The sequence below is a fragment of the Leptonychotes weddellii genome, chromosome 4 (genome assembly GCF_054177405.1).
Source record: "Leptonychotes weddellii isolate Sample4059 chromosome 4, ASM5417740v2, whole genome shotgun sequence".
Lineage (NCBI taxonomy): Eukaryota > Metazoa > Chordata > Mammalia > Carnivora > Phocidae > Leptonychotes > Leptonychotes weddellii.
In genome coordinates this window covers 83,644,090-83,659,756 of record NC_138372.1, presented here as the reverse complement: position 1 = coordinate 83,659,756, position 15,667 = coordinate 83,644,090, and the positions used below count along the sequence as shown (strand labels likewise).

The window sequence follows — 15,667 nt, the reverse complement described above, 5'->3', positions numbered from 1 at the left end:
GCCGCAAGAATCTCCACAGGGCGCCTGGGTGGCTCAGTCAGTTAGGCGTCAGATTCTTGATTTTGGCTCAGGTCATGATCTCAGCGTCATGAGATCGAGCCTGGCGTTGGGCTCCAGCCTGGGTGTGGAGCCTGCTTAAGATTCTCTCTCCGGGAGACAAACCATAAGAGACTCTTAACCTCAGGAAACAAACTGAGGGTTGCTGGAGTGGAGGGGGTGGGAGGGATGGGGTGGCTGGGGGATGGACATTGGGGAGGGTATGTGCTTTGGTGAGCGCTGTGAATTGTATAAGACTGATGAATCACAGACCTGTACCCCTGAAACAAATAATACATTATATGTTAATAAAATCCAAAGTGGGGGGAAGAGTCTCTCTCTCCCTCTCCCTCTCTCCCTCCCCTCCCTCTCCCTCTCCCTCTCAAAAAAAAAAAAAAAGAGAGAGAGAGAATCTCCTACAGGTCTGTCCAGCTCCGATCTTGGCCTAACACCCACTAAATAGAGGATAATTCCCCTATGCATGTGACGTCCAAGGTCATTACAAGCTGCATCCAGTCTACATGTTGAGCTGTGCCTCCCCATCGCCTGCCACACCAATCTTCTTTCTTCTCTCTCTTTTTTTTAAGGTTCTATTTATTTGAGAGAGAGAGAGAGCGAGAGAGAGAGACAGTGAGCGAGAGAGAGAGAGAGCACGAGCAGGAAGGAGGGGTAGAGGGAGAGAGAGAAGCAGACTCCCCACTGAGCAGGGAGCCTAATGCGGGACTTGATCCCAGGACCCTGGGATCATAACCTGAGCTGAAGGCAGACGCTTAACCATCTGAATCACCCAGGCACCCTCACACCAGTCTTCTCAATTCCCCACTCCACATATGCTCTCATTTCCCTATGCCTCAAAGGCTGCTAACCCTATACTGGAATGTTGTTTCCCTCTTCTGCATGAGAAAAATCATACCTGGTCTAGCTTCTGGATCCTATCAGTCTTTCCTGACACTAACCAGATAAAACTGACGGCTGGAGGAGGGGGAAGCATGATTGTATTAGTAGATCTTAGAAGAGACCCTATATCATGTCATGGATGAATTCTGACAAATGTCTAACTCAGCTTGAACTTTCTCTAGGATGCCCTTGCCCCACCTACATTCCATCCACCTTTCAATATCCAGGTCAAGGCCACTCCTTCTGGAAAGCCCTCCTATGCTCTTGAGACTTGATTGGTAGCCCTTAACGCATATTCCAAAAGCACCAATTATTTGATTCCTTCATCTTGGTAAAATTCATTGTAATCCAGCTAGTAGTGTTATGTACATAATGATATTACAGTGTTCTTATTTGTCAGCATGGTTAATTTCAAGTCACTCGCTCCATTCATTCTTCAGAAATCAAGGCTCTCCTATAGGCTGATCACACTATGATAAGCACTGAGGATGAAGAGGTAAATAAAACAGTCCCTGCTCTAGAGAAGATTCAAGCCTAGTGGAGGAGAATAACAGTAATAAGGATGCTAATAAAAATACTTTGCGCTGTGCTTGACCACATACAAAGACCTTTTCATATTCATGCTCTCATTGTTTGTCCCATTTTGCAGTGGAGTATACTAAGAAACTAACAAGGTAAACGTCATTATCTTCATTTTACAAATGAGTTAGTGGTCAAGTTAGGCCTTAAACACAGGTGTCCTGCTGCAGAGCCTTCCACACCATGCCTTTGCAATTGCATCTCCGGTTTTGGGTCTTGGGGAAAGAGTGAACTCCTGAGACGGGAGGACTGCATCCCCTTCGGCACCCTGCACAGGGGGCTGAACACTGAGTAGATCTTGGTGGAGGTTTTAATTTCTCAGAGCAGGTGTGAACGACTATATTCTTTGCTCTCTTTTCACTCCTAAGCCTTGCATTCTTGTCAAGCTTGAGGCCAGGAAGCCAAAATTTCCTGATCGGGGAGAGAATGTGAGAGCCCAGGTAGTCTATGTAAGTCAATTAGTGCAATAGGTGATCTATGCCGCTGCAGAGTTTAGTGACCTCAGCACTCCCTTTACAAGCATCAAGTGCAACTTACCTGTGGTGTAATTGAACACATCGCCCAGAGGACTCTGCCCTGCCTTGTTATAGGCAAAAACACTGATAAAGTAAGTGAAGCCACATTCAGATAAGAAATTGCACTGGGTGAGGGATGTGTTGCAGTGGACTTCCAAGCCATCATCACTCTTCACAAAGGCCACGTAGTAATCGCCCAGATCTACATCGGACCAAGCCACAGACAGGTGGCCTGGAGGATCTTCTCGGATGGTCACTCTTCCAGGGGCACAAGCAACTAGGAAACGGTACATAATGAACAGCTATGAGAGTCCTGCAGGAGATTTCCTTTGCATCTTTGCAATTGTCCGGGATACCACAGGCGACGGACAAGGAATAAATCAAATAGCACATGCACAGCAACGAGACGTTCTCATGTGTTGTAAAACTTATCTCACACGGTACAGGGGCGCCTGGGTGGCTCAGTCGGTTGAGCGACTGCCTTCGGCTCAGGTCATGATCCTGGAGTCCCGGGATCGAGTCCCGCATCGGGCTCCCTGCTCAGCGGTGGGTCTGCTTCTCCCTCTGACCCTCCCCCCTCTCATGTGCTCTCTCTCTCTCTCATTCTCTCTGTCTCAAATGGATAAATAAAATCTTAAAAAAAGAAAAAAACTTATCTCACACGGTACATGCTAGACCATGTCAGAAGTAGGCACGGATCCCCTTGGTTAATACCGCCGCGGTTCCGTGTGAAGGCAATGTCAGGATCAGCACAGCGTGAAGGAAGGAATTCAAAGGAAGCTTGTTGTCTACGCTTTTGAGATTTTAGCCATCTCTAGTGGCAGTCTTCCTAAAATAAATTTCACAATTCTGGAACCCAGGAAACACATAGCACTTTCTAAACACAGTTCTTTTATTGATCAGTGTGGGCCGTGCCCATGATCCTGACTGATTGTTCTACACGTGCAGTGGTGTCTCCCGACCGTAAATGTGCAGGATTCCTTCCATGGCGCTTTACCCCGGCTGCACGTTAGAATTAACTGAGGCACTTTTACAAACCAGTCAGACCCAGGCTCCATTCCCAGCAGCTCCGGTTTCACTGGTCTTGGGTGGGTTTTTAAAAAACTCCCCAGGTTCTCTTAATGTGCATCCAGGATTGGGAAACACTGCATGGTTCTCTCCTGCCTGAAATGACTGACTGGGATCTGCTGCGCTTTCGAAAGCGTATTCTTATCTCTTCCTTCACGCTCAGCTATCCTGACCTCATACCCATTTCTAATGTGCCATCCAGAGTAAATTATAGCTGTCAAAAGAGAAGCCAAATCACCACGTGTGCTGTTAGTGACCTTAATTTAAGAACCATAAGAAACCGTGGATCTGAGAGCTTGGCTGTACTTTTTCCCTGAGAAACACAGCGCATCAGCTTGGGGATGGCTCTTTTCCTCTCTGTTCAGAAGCCTTTTATGCTTAGGGGGATATAGTTCTGGCTGTTGGGTAAAATGAACATTACTGTGATTATCTACATTTTCTTTGGCTTAGAGGACGAAAATCAGGCAATCCTGGGCTTGAATCCTAGCTCTAGCACTTATTATTGGTATGCCTTTGGAAAAATTACTTCACTTCTCGGACCTAAAGTTGTTCTATCTGAAAAAGGAGACAAGAGAGCCTACCTCATTGAGATGTCATGAAAATTAGGTAAAATAAAGTACTTATAGTGCCTGGTACGTAGAAGGTCATCACTCAATGCTCGTTCCCATCACCAAAACGTACAGATGTCTTTAACTAGACGAGTAAACCTCCACATATGTAAGTCTTTATTTCGCTGATAAGATGAAAATGGGAAGATATTTAAACACATACTAAGAATTATAGACCGCCCGTCTTTATCTTAAAAAATACCTCCCACCAGGCCTAGGTCTGTGAAGCATGAGCTAAGGAAGAGGCCGCTCTCTGTACTGCACAGTTAGAGTTGTGTATCACTCTACCTGGAGCTTAGACTCTGTACAACTTCACAAAGGATACGGGAAATTAATTACTGATAGACTAGAGTAGGAGCCTGGACTCCTACCAATTCTCGAAGAAGTGCTATTTCCAATGCCCGATACCTGCTGTCACTATCACATTATTAAAACTCATGAGAATGTCCAATTCAATGCTTTCATTCGGACCAGGCTTTCATGTTCACTGCTTCCAGAGTGTTCTGGAACATCACCGGGTGATTCTTTGTTTCCCTTCTTGCCATCGCCCTGGGTCGCCAGCCCCACGGTGATCTCACACTTGTTTACGTACCAGTTTTCAGGGCCTCCGCGGAAGTGGATTTGCTAGACCCAGCATCATTACTTGCTAAAAGTGAAATGAGGTACTCAGTCCCACACTGGAGCGAGGAGATGGTACAGGCGTTGAGAGTTGTACGGCAGCTCAGCTCTGAAGAGTCGCTCCAAGCCATCACGGTATAGTTGAAAGCTCCTTCCGCTGGGGCCCATGAAACAGAGGCCTTCAGAGTCCCACTGTCAAAAGAGACTTGAATGTTGGCAGGAGCCCGAGGACCTAGATTTTTGAGAAACAATTACGATTTTGCAGTAGCCTCAAGAACCCAAGTGAGATCTGGCCTAACAACCAACATTGCAGAGCTTGGAGGATGAGGCACCACGATAGAAGGAGAATTGCGAGTGTTTAGAGCATAACGTTGGGATTTAGGGTAACGCATCTGCCATCGACTGTGCAAACTCATGACTAGCTATGTGACCTTGGCCATGGTATTTACTGTTATTTAATTTTTTTTTATCGTCTGTAAAATGGATCTAGTAAGATCAGTCCCTAGCACATATAGATGGTAAATAAGCATAATTTGAATGAATGAATCAGTGAATGCACAGCACAACAAGTGATTGAATAATTAAATGAAATTATAAATGTGTAGGGCCAAAAGGGCCATGTGGGTATGTTATTACTAAGTGGTAGGTCAAATATTCTATTATTGATTGATGAAGCTGAACGGATTGGGCTTCAACAACGTCCCTTCTTTACTTTTTATTTTTTCTTTATTTCTTAAAGATTTATTTATTTCTTTTAGAGAGACAGAGAAAGAGTGCTAGTGGGGGGGGGAGGGGCAGAGGGAGAGAATCTCAAGCAGACTCCCCGCTGAGAGTGGAGCCTGATGTGGGGCTCCATCCCATGACCCTGAGATCACGACCTGAGCCGAAATCAAGAGTTGGCCACTTACCTGACTATAGATTAGTCTCTACACCCAACTTGGGGCTCAAACTTACAACCCCAAGATCAGGAGTCATATGCTCTACCAACTGAGCCAGCCAGACACCCCTCCCTTCTATAGTTTTGACACCTGCTAAGACTTTTTCTGTAAAAACTTTTAGGTTATAACTGTTTCTAGAAGAGCAGACTTTCATTCCATTCTAAATCAAAGGGCAGGAAGGAACGTATCAAGTGTGATGGTCACACATTGAGACAGTCATTTTAGTATCTCCAAAAACACTTCCCTCTACATCCTCAGAAATATGCCTTCCTTTTTTTCAGGGTTATCCTCTTGAAAAAGCTTGAGGAGTGTCCTCTTGGGCTGGAAGGAGAGAAATTGGCCTCAGTTCTCCAGAATCTGTGCTGTAATGAGGCCCACCTGGCAGGCATTCGCGATCTCCATGCATAACATATGAGCAGAAAGCAGGACCTTCTGGACCCAGGGAAGGCCCCATTCGAGGAAACAGACTCAACTCATGCTCTGTCATGTTCCCCCAATAGGCCATCTTCACAGGACCCTTCCCCTGTTTCATGGTGAGCTTAGCTGCAGATGCAGATCTGCTCTGGGGTAATTCTGGGCCCAAGGCTAGTAAGGGTCACCTGCAGCATTTTAGGACAACCTGCCCTTCCCTCATGGGGCATGAGAGAAGGAGGAAAAATGAGTAGAGTAGTCGGGGGCTGTTAGGGGCTGAACTGAGTCCTCTCAAAACTCACATGTCAAAGTCTTAACCCCTAGTGCCTCCAACTGTCATCTTATTTGAAAACAGGTCATAGTAGATGCTATTAGGTAGATGAGATCATTAGGGTGGGCCCTATCCAATATGACTGGTGTCCTTATAAAGACAGTTAATTTTGTCCTCACTTCAGCAGCAAATATACTAAAATTGGAATGATATGGATTAGTATGGCCCCTGCACAAGGATGACATGCAAAATCATGAAGCACTTCATAAAAATAAATAAATAAAAATAAAATAATAAATGAGGAAGTCTGTACCCAGGCATACACTTCCAGGGGGAATGCCATGTGACTGTGAAGGGTGCCTTCTACAAGCCAAGGAGAAAGGCCCGGAACAGATCCTTCCCTCACAGTCCTGAAGGAGCCAACTATGCCGACACTTTGATTTCGGACTTCTGGCTTCCAAAACTGGGAGACAATACATTTTTGTTGTTTAAGTCGGTTTGAGGTACTTTGTTACGACAGCCCTCGCAAACTAATAGAAAGGCTAAATCTAAACTTTACACAATATTGGGATGCCTGGGTGGCTCAGTCGGTTAAGCGTCTGCCTTTGGCTCAGGTCATGATCCCAGGGTCCTGGGATCGAGCCCCGCATCGGGCTCCTTGCTCAGCGGGGAACCTGCTTCTCCCTCTGCCTCTGCCTGCCACCCCCCTGCTTGTGCTCTCTCTCTCTCTCTCTGACAAATAAATGAATAAAATCTAAAAAAATAAAAAAATAAATAAACTTTACACAATTTTAAAACATGGAAACAAATGAAGAGGAAGACTTAAAGAAAATAGTCACTTGTCGGAGAAGGCTGTCCCTGTCCCCAGTCAGATGGAGAGGCTTCCTCCCGAGCTACTCTGTGCCTGCAAATCCTTCTCTCAAAGCTCTTATTACATGGAACTGTAACCACTGATTTATACATTGGTCTCTCCCAAGACACACTCAGTTCTCTCTGAGTGTAGGGATTATGCTTTTTTGTTTCCCCATCAGCTAAACTACGTCCAGCACATAGTGGGCCCTTGATCATTGTTTGTGGAAAGAAAGAATGAATGAACGTCTAGGAAAAGGCCCAGGGATACTGGTTTATCACAGGCATCCTGACTCCCCAGGCCCATCCTGAATCACCTGCGGGCCACCTTGCTAGGATTTCACCAGAGAGAAGTATTATAAAAGGCAAACCCTTTTCTCCCTGAATTTCTGTCTTGACCCATAGACCATGGGGCTTCCTCTCCCCTCCAAACTTAGGAAATGTTGGAGACAACATTGGTCCTCTCCAAGGGATGAAATAGCTTATCTGGTTGGTGAGAGTCTAGCATCTACTAGACCATATTGTTAGTGGATGGCTTACTCTGCCTTGAGAGAAGGAAAAAGATCTCCCTCCTTCCCTCTCTCTCTCCTTCTCATTCTTTTAGCTTGCTCCAGCAATGCAGTGTGGGCTTCCACTTAGGAAGTGGGGTCCCTTGGTTGGGGCACCCCTGCCATGGGGATGGGGAGAGAACACACACCATGCTCCAGCTTCTCAACCTTCAACTGGAGGGGAGGTGATGGGAAACCCCGTGTTGACCTCAGGTCTAAGTTGAGGTTTTGGGAAATATATCTGAACCTCTGATTCCCACTACAGCATTAAGTACCGTAACAACAGGAACTTTGTTTTGTTTGCTGCTGGATCTCTAGAACAATGCCCACTCAAAGTTGGCACACACTCACTAAATGTCTACTGAATAAATGAATTCCTGTTTGTCCCAATTCTTTTTGTTTACGCTGTTGGTCTGAACCTAGAAAGGGTATGGGAAACTGGTAAGCCTACCACAAATCATCTCCTGCTGTGTGATACTGAATGTGTATGCTTGAAAGTAAGTTGGCTATCAGGGAGGGAGAAGCCACGCTCTGTGTATGCTGAGCAGCACGTCTTTATACATGCAGTCAGCATTTAAACCACCGAGGAGGAACAGTCAAGGCACTATACGTAAACTCATAATAAATTTAAATATCTGTTAAGTGTACTTATCACTTAACGCCACTCCTGATGGCTACAATGCAGAGCCCCTCTCATTCATCAAAAGGGAGGTTGCTGGGGGCTGCGCTGGGAAGTCCTTACTTGTTCTCTGATTGCAGGTAGAGTCATCCCCAGGTGTTCCATTGGCATTCCATGCGTAGGCCTTTATGGTGTAGAGAGTCCCAGCTTCTAAACTGGTAAACGTCAAGGAGGTGCTTGTGGTATTCTCTTTCCATATTCTACCCAAACCATTCGCTTGCATGATGGACACAGAGAATCCGATTGCCATGTATACAGCTTCCCATTGCACAAGGATAGAGTCTGGACTTGGAGAGCTTACTTCTAGAATCGGTGCAGCCAACACTACGAGGACAAGAACACATGTGTTTGCAATGGAGGACAATTCAAATTTAGGAATAAGTAATTTGAAGTTGATCATCCATGTTATGAAATAATTATTTGCTTTGAAGGGTTTACAGCAGAGTCCCATTACATAATGGTTATCTAAATGTACATTAATCATAAATGACTCGGCAGAGGAATGGGGAACAGAAAAACTCTACTATTAGGCATTACTTTCAACTGGAGGTTTGTAAGAAATTATATAAAACATCCCTGTAATTATAGTATAGCTCAATGGGGGAAATGGTGGTTTATAATATTTTAATGTGCACACAACCTTTTGGAAATATGCCTAGGTACAACTTTCTCAATTTAAGTAATGCTGATGACAAACTCTAAATGTGTTCATTTTAAGTAAGTCAAAATGTAGCAAAATCCCTTCTATGTGTTCTTTATTTAGCATGGTCTTTATGGATAACTGAGGTTAAAAACAGAAATCCCTTTTTCAGAGATTTAAAAGCAGGGGTGTTCTTAAAGATACCAAGAAATGGGTTTTATTTTCCAAAGCATCTGGAATTTAAATACCACCTCCTCCACAGATACCTGAATTGCCAAAAACATCATTTGGTGGCTTTCGCCTCTGGGCCCTGAATCATAGGCACTCACATGACACAAAATTATATCATGTACTTGAAGCCTCCCTATAAGTGATCCAGGTCACAAACAATAGCTCAACAGAGGATAAGCATCCTGCTACCTGTCTTTGCCTGCTTCGGAGGCGATGCTTGGCTTCTCCCAGTGGCACTGATGGATCTGACAGTGATTTGGTACAAGGTCGCAGCCTTCAGGCCTGTCACAGTGCCTGGGGAATTGGCCACCATGGTTTCAATGACAGTGTCTCCATCTTCAGCCATGAGGAGGTAACTGGTGGCCCCTGGCACTGTGGCCCATTCCACAGTGATACTGTTGCTGATTTTTGAATAGGCCTGATCAATAGTGGGTATTTCAGGAGCTGAAAGAGATTTTGAAGATTTTATGTATTTATGTATTTATTTATTTTAGAAGGGGGAGAGAGAGCTCGAGTGGGGGGTGGGGCAGAGGGAGGGAGAGAATCTCAAGTGGACTCCACACTGAGCATGAGCCCCGCACAGGGTTCCATCTCACAATCCTGATATCATGACCTGATGGAAATCAAGAGCCAGACGCCTAACCAACTGAGCCACCCAGGTGCCCGTTGGAAGAGATTTTGAAGTGGTACATTAGCTAGGATACCTATGAAGATTATTTCTTCATCATTTTACTTCTCAGACTAAATCATTTTCATGTCATCCTTTAGACATAAACTTTGCCCTCATTTTCTTTTTTTAAAAAGATTTCATTTTTAGGGGCACCTGGGTGGTGCAGTCGGTTAAGCGTCCAACTCTTGGTTTCAGCTCAGGTCATGATCTCAGGGTCCTGGGATTAAGCCCTGCACCAGGCTCCATGCTCAGCGGGAGTCTGCTTGAGATTTTCTCTCTCTCTCTCTCTTTTCCTCTGCCCTCCCCCTGCTTGCACTCTCTCTAGTTCTCCCTCTAAATAAGTAAATAAATAAATCTTTTTAAAAAAAGATTTTATTTTTGGGGCACCTGGGTGGCTCAGTTGTTAAGCATCTGCCTTCGGCTCAGGTCATGATCCCAGGGTCCTGGGATCGAGCCCCGCGTTGGACTCCCTGCTTGGCGGGGAAGCCTGCTTCTCCCTCTCCCACTCCCCCTGCTTGTGTTCCCTCTCTCGCTGTCTCTCTCTCTGTCAAATAAATTTAAAAAAATAATAATAATTTTTTTAAAAAGATTGTATTTTTAAATAATCTCTACACCCAACATGGGGCTTGAACTCACAACCCCAAGATCAGGAGTCCCATGCTCTACCGACGGAGTCAGCCAGGCACCCTTGCCCTTCAGGATCGAGACAAAACAGAGAAAAAGAAAGGCAGAGCTATTCTCCAGAAGAGAGCCAGAAAGCTCAAACCTCTCATTCAGGAAAAGGATTTCAAAAAGAGATATTTCTCCCAGTTGCCTCTAGTATATTTTGCACTTTTTGTACTTCTCAAAGAGTTAAATCAGAGGGGCTAAAAGGGTGGGGCCCCTGCCTGGCTCAGTTGGTGGAGCACACAAGCCTTGATCTCGGGGTTGTGAGTTCGAGCCCTACATTGGGCGTGGAGCCTACTTTCACCGAGGGGCTTTATTCTAGAGGCTTCTCCTCTGGCTTGGCACTCCTGAATTCCCAGGCCTGCTCTGCCACAGCCAGTGTCCCCTCCCTGCCCCTCACCCATGCTGCACTCCCTCCTCCCGATGGCCAGGGTCCCACCCCCGCTGTGGCTGTGTCTCCATCCCATGCACTTGCACATTTCCCACAGGGTTTTTAAACTAAATGGAAGAAGGGGGGTGCCTGGGTGGCTCAGATGGTTAAGCATCTGCTTTCGGCTTGGGTCGTGGTCCCAGGGTCCTGGGATCGAGTCCCGCGTTGGGCTCCCTGCTCGGCGGGAAGCCTGCTTCTCCCTCTCCCGCTCCCCCTGCTGGTGTTCCCTCTCTTGCTCTCTCTCTGTCAAATAAATAAATAAAATCTTAAAAAAAAAAAAAAACTAAATGGAAGAAGAGGGAGAATTGAGTTGTTTTAGGATTGCTCCATTGTACTTCCATATTATCAGAGTAGAACCATTTTTAGATTCTTCCACATAAAATAAAAATAAACTTTATTCTCCCCTTCTTCATCAAAACATCTGCCTCAGCATAAGAATGAGACGCTGTGGCCCCTCATTTGGGCCAGGCCACGGTCTGTCTGAGGGATATGAATGCTTTGTCAGGAGTGTATACATTCCTACACTTTGGGGCAGGGGTAGGTGATACAGCATGGTGAGAAGATTTACTATATTGCAAAAATCCACAGACACAGAGAATGCCCTGGGTATAAGAGGTCCAAGTGGAAGGAAAAGTCACATAAAAATGGCTGGTTTTAACTTTGGAACTCAGCCTTTTCTGTTCAGTGATACTGCATTTGTTGGGGAAAACCCCTATATACGAAATTCCAAACTAAACTATAGGGCAAAGAGGAGAAAAAGTAAATACAGACCACACGTGTGATTTACCAGTATCAACTCCCTCCCCCCAGCAGACCCCCACTGGCCGAATCCCAGTGTGCATGACACAGACAATCTTCTCTTTCTGCACCAATAGCCCAGAGAGTTGGCTTTGGCAGCGACTCAGAAATAACCATGCTGCAAGATCGAACAAAGTCTCCACTGTGCACTGGCCAGACATTCCTTGAACATCACCCAGGACTGTCTCCTTTGCCATCAAAAGAAAACTATGAGAGTTATATACGCTGGGGAAAAGCATAAGGTGACTCTGCAGGAAGCATCCATGTCCTCTCGCCCCCACTGCAGGATAGAAAGCCCCAGCAAGGGGCGCGTGAGTGGCGCGGTTAGTTAAGCATCTGACTCTTGGTTTCAGCTCGGGTCATGATCTCAGAGTCGTGGGATCGAACCCCGCATCCAGCTCCTTCCTCTGTGAGGAGTCTGCTTAAAATGACCTCTCCCTTTTCCCCGCCCGGCCGCACTCTCTCTCTCTCTGAAGTAAATAAATAAATCTTTAAAAAAATATATTAAAAAAAAGAAAGCCCCAGCAAGGGCCCCCACTTTCATCCCTCCCACACATTCATCCCTTTTCTGCTTCCAGTTACTTGTCCTGTGTTATTTGCCTTCTTTCCTCTAACTAACTTTGTGAAGTCTTGCAACTCCTTTTTCCTTTGTCCCCGCAGTTTATCTTCTCTCCTGTGAGGCCTGGCTGCATTCACAGAGTGGTTTGAGAGGCATCTGAAAGGCTGGCAGGACATAGGCTATCTCCTCACAGGCCTGCCAAGGGGCCTGAGGGCGTCACAAAACCTGGCCCCTTGATGTGAGCTGGGAGAGGCACCTTTGCTCAGAAGGGGTAATGCGTGAAGCGGTGTCGGCAGGATGAAACACAGGTGGAAACAGCACAGGATTTGGATCCAGGAGCTCCCGGTTGGAGCCCCGGCTCTGCCATTTACTTCTGCATGGGAACGTGTACAAGTCATTTAACCTCTTCTGGCCTCCGTTTTCTCCCTTGAGCATGCAGAATATTAATCATATTTACATCTTAGGATTTACTTTGAAATGTAAAATATAAAAAAAAATGTGAAATATCTACGTCTTAGGATTGTTGTAATGATTAAGTAAGATAGTGTGTGCAAGGGCACTTTGAAAGGTGGGAAGGGCTGGTGTGTGCATGTGTGTGTGTGCATGTGTGTGTGTGTGTGTGTACCAGGAAGAGCAAGTTTTGGGTTTGGAAGAGCTGACCACATGGCACAGCCATGGACAAGTGCCGGGGAAGGTGAAATTCTGGGGGAGTCTGGGGTAAGCACAGGAGAGACAGACTGCCTGTGATCCTAGGGCAGGATATGACCAGCAACAGCAGTGAGAGATCAACACCTCTGTACTATGCTTCCCTTAAAGAGATGAGAAGCCCGAGTGGGATGGGTAAGGCTCAGGAAATTAGCAGCAAGTCTTCCTTCTTTCTGAGTCCTGTGTTTGGCCCGCTTACTGCTTTGATGAAAGAGAGAACTTTATTCTCTAGATTTGCAAGCAACCACTCTGATCAGTGAAAAGTAAAACACTTTGCTTCTCAGCATCTGTGCATTCTACCAACTCACGGAGATCTAAATTAGCTTGCGCAGCCCCAGTGGCCAAACACAGATACAGAGCCTATTTCAGAGCTGGAAGAGAACCATAATACACACACCCAGAAGGAAACCTCCTTTACAATGTCAATAAAACACATCCCATTTATTGGAAAGCCGGGTTGAATCAATTAACAGCACCACCTCAGCCTGCCCCGTTCTTTCTCTCCAATGGTGTGGAGAGTGTGGGACTAAAAAAGGACCTGCTCTGAGGGCTCAGTGTGTCCCGTGTGTCCTGGAACCTTCTAAGAGACGCAGAACTAGATTTTGTCCACCTAAAGGCCACTTCTAAAAAAAGTTACTTTGTATCAGGCCAACCACTCCTTTTCATTGCTTCATGGTCACTCCTGAAGGTTTCTCAAGAATAAGGTAAGTAAATAAAAATAAAGCACGAGATGATTTTTGAAAACTTATTGCACATGCATGGATTTTATGGGTCAGTCATACGTAACTATGCCAAATTTTAATATTTTATTTATTTATTTTTTTAAATACGCCCAATTTGCGGGGCGGGGGGGGGGGACACCTGATCTTGTGGTGAGTTCAAGGTCCACATTAGGTGTAGAGATTACTTTAAAATTAAAAAAAAAATTCTTAAAAAAAACCACCCAATTTTTAAATTGCCTTATTTGCACTTCCTTTCCTGTGGTATAGACAAAATAATAAATAAAAATTGTTCTCATTTTAGTTGAATTGCCATGAGACTTTATTGTTGATATAATCAATATTACATGGGTCCTCCAGATAATCAAAATCTCATTGAATATACATTTCCTTTCAGGGGACTTAGATTTCTAGAATGGAGGAGCTAGGCAAGGTCTCTAGAGATATTATCTTTGCCTTTAGTCATTTATTTAGGAAAAATGATAAAATCTTTTTAAAGGAAAGCCTTTTTCTAGCTCTGAGTTATCTTTTTCTGTGTTTTAAGGATGCACTATTACAAGTATAAAATCCTTTCTTATTAAAGTAGAGAATCTTGAACCTGTACTCAAAAACATTTCTGTTTTCTCCTCTAATTCTTCAGAAGACAAATAGGAAAAATTATATAAATTAGACTCTTCACTATTTATGCTTAAAACTTTATTTCTTTGACTAGAATGATAATCATCATAATATTCTACTGATGGCTAAATGTATTTGAGAAAATACATGACTACATGACTTTCTATCCATCTCAGTACTCAGTAGGAATATATTATGAGGATTTCTAAGTTTGATCCATGTATTTATTGTCTTACCAGTTAGATTCACAGTGTGAGTGCTCAGAAGATGTTAAATATTTTTCCTGGTATAGCTTTTCCATTTCAGGGTAGCCCAAGAATTAGCAATGGAAATTAACATCAAATATGGGGAGGGAAAGCTTGTGTTTCAAAAAATTTTACCTGTTTTTGCTGAAGCAACCTGAAAAGAAAAGTTTACAAAAATTAGAACCACGAAGAAAACAACCATTTGGGGAAACAGAAAACATAAATCAGAGCAGTAATAAATTTATCACAACATTTTAATGCATAATGTGAGCAATATTTGAATCCATACAGAGTATTTATTTGCACAAATCATTTCCTAAACTCAAATCTACCACAAAGGAATCCTAAATAGAATTTAGAGGCTGGAGGCAGATCACATTACTATTTCATTTTTCTCCCTGAATCTGCCTATTGAACTAAGTCAGTAGCTGCTGACAGATTTTTCAAAAATCTTTGTTCTTAAAATATAATGATAATCTTGTTTTCTTTCTCTAGTAAACTGCATTAAATTTCAAACATGCAAACATATACAATCTTCGTATGGTTATTTTGTTTTCGATCTCCCACTCCCTAGTCTCTCAAAAAAAAAAAAAAAAGAGGTAATAAAGGTCTTTTTTTTTTTTTTTTCTAAATAGTTGCAAGTAGGTCGGAATGTTGAACTCACCATTTTAAGACAGATAAGACTGAATCCAATCAAAGGCCAACAGTTCTTGGGTCCACCAGCCATCCTGTTGGACATAGCACTCACATGGCACACAACAGAGTGATCAAGGTCCTCTTTGGTCCCCAGGAGGGCAGCACTGTTGGTTGCTGGGTTGCTGGGCAGCGATCCTGGGAAGTAGCTCCTCCCCTTTAGAGTGGAGCTGACCTGTTACTGGGGGGCCCTTGGAGACTGGCAGGGACAGGTATTGCAAGACTGAAAAAAAAAAAAAGAGTTGAAGAAAACCACACCAAACTGGTCAAAAAGCTACTGTAACCTGGGTTTCAAGGTAATATGTAGAATGCTCTCTTCTTTATTTTTTTTTAAGTCTTTTTTTTTTTTTTAAGATTTTATTTATTTATTTGAGAGAGAGCACTAGCAGAGGGAAGGGCAGAGGGAGAAGAACAAGCAGACTCCCTGCTGAGCCTGAGGAGTTTGACAAGGGGCTCGATCCCAGGACTCTTGGATCATGACCTAAGCCCAAGGCAGATGCTTAACGAACTGAGCTACCCAGGCATCCCGCTCTCTTTTTTAAAGAATTTGTTTTGAAATAAAATTTTACAAAGCTGCATAGCAAACTTTTGATATAATGGAATGATCGCCCTAAACTGGGAGGTTCTGACCAGTTTTAAAAATTCTTTCCACCTTTATTTTGTCATTCTCACTGTT

General features: G+C 44.2%; 1 protein-coding gene and 1 pseudogene across 1 annotated transcript; one reads left to right on the top strand and one right to left on the bottom strand.

Moving 5' to 3' along the window:
* Positions 1-1,658: 1,658 nt before the first annotated feature.
* On the bottom strand, positions 1,659-15,083 carry FNDC7 (fibronectin type III domain containing 7). Its single transcript, XM_081817105.1, has 7 exons — positions 14,963-15,083; positions 14,434-14,452; positions 9,078-9,332; positions 8,081-8,341; positions 4,296-4,553; positions 2,050-2,304; positions 1,659-1,957 (listed from the first exon to the last, which is right to left on the bottom strand). Exons 1-7 carry the CDS (start codon positions 15,035-15,037, stop codon positions 1,659-1,661), a joined length of 1,422 nt encoding a protein of 473 aa, XP_081673231.1. The 5' UTR covers positions 15,038-15,083.
* On the top strand, positions 6,117-6,214 carry LOC115943877 (U6 spliceosomal RNA; annotated as a pseudogene).
* Positions 15,084-15,667: the final 584 nt, after the last annotated feature.

Coding starts and splice junctions, on each gene's coding strand:
- FNDC7 (XM_081817105.1), bottom strand. CDS start 15,037: ATGTCCAACAGGATGGCTGGTGGACCCAAGAACTGTTGGCCTTTGATT. Junction 8,342..9,077: donor TCCGAAGCAGGCAAAGACAG/GTAGCAGGATGC, acceptor TTGTCCTCGTAG/TGTTGGCTGCACCGATTCTA. Junction 4,554..8,080: donor TACCTGCAATCAGAGAACAA/GTAAGGACTTCC, acceptor TCAAAAATCTAG/GTCCTCGGGCTCCTGCCAAC.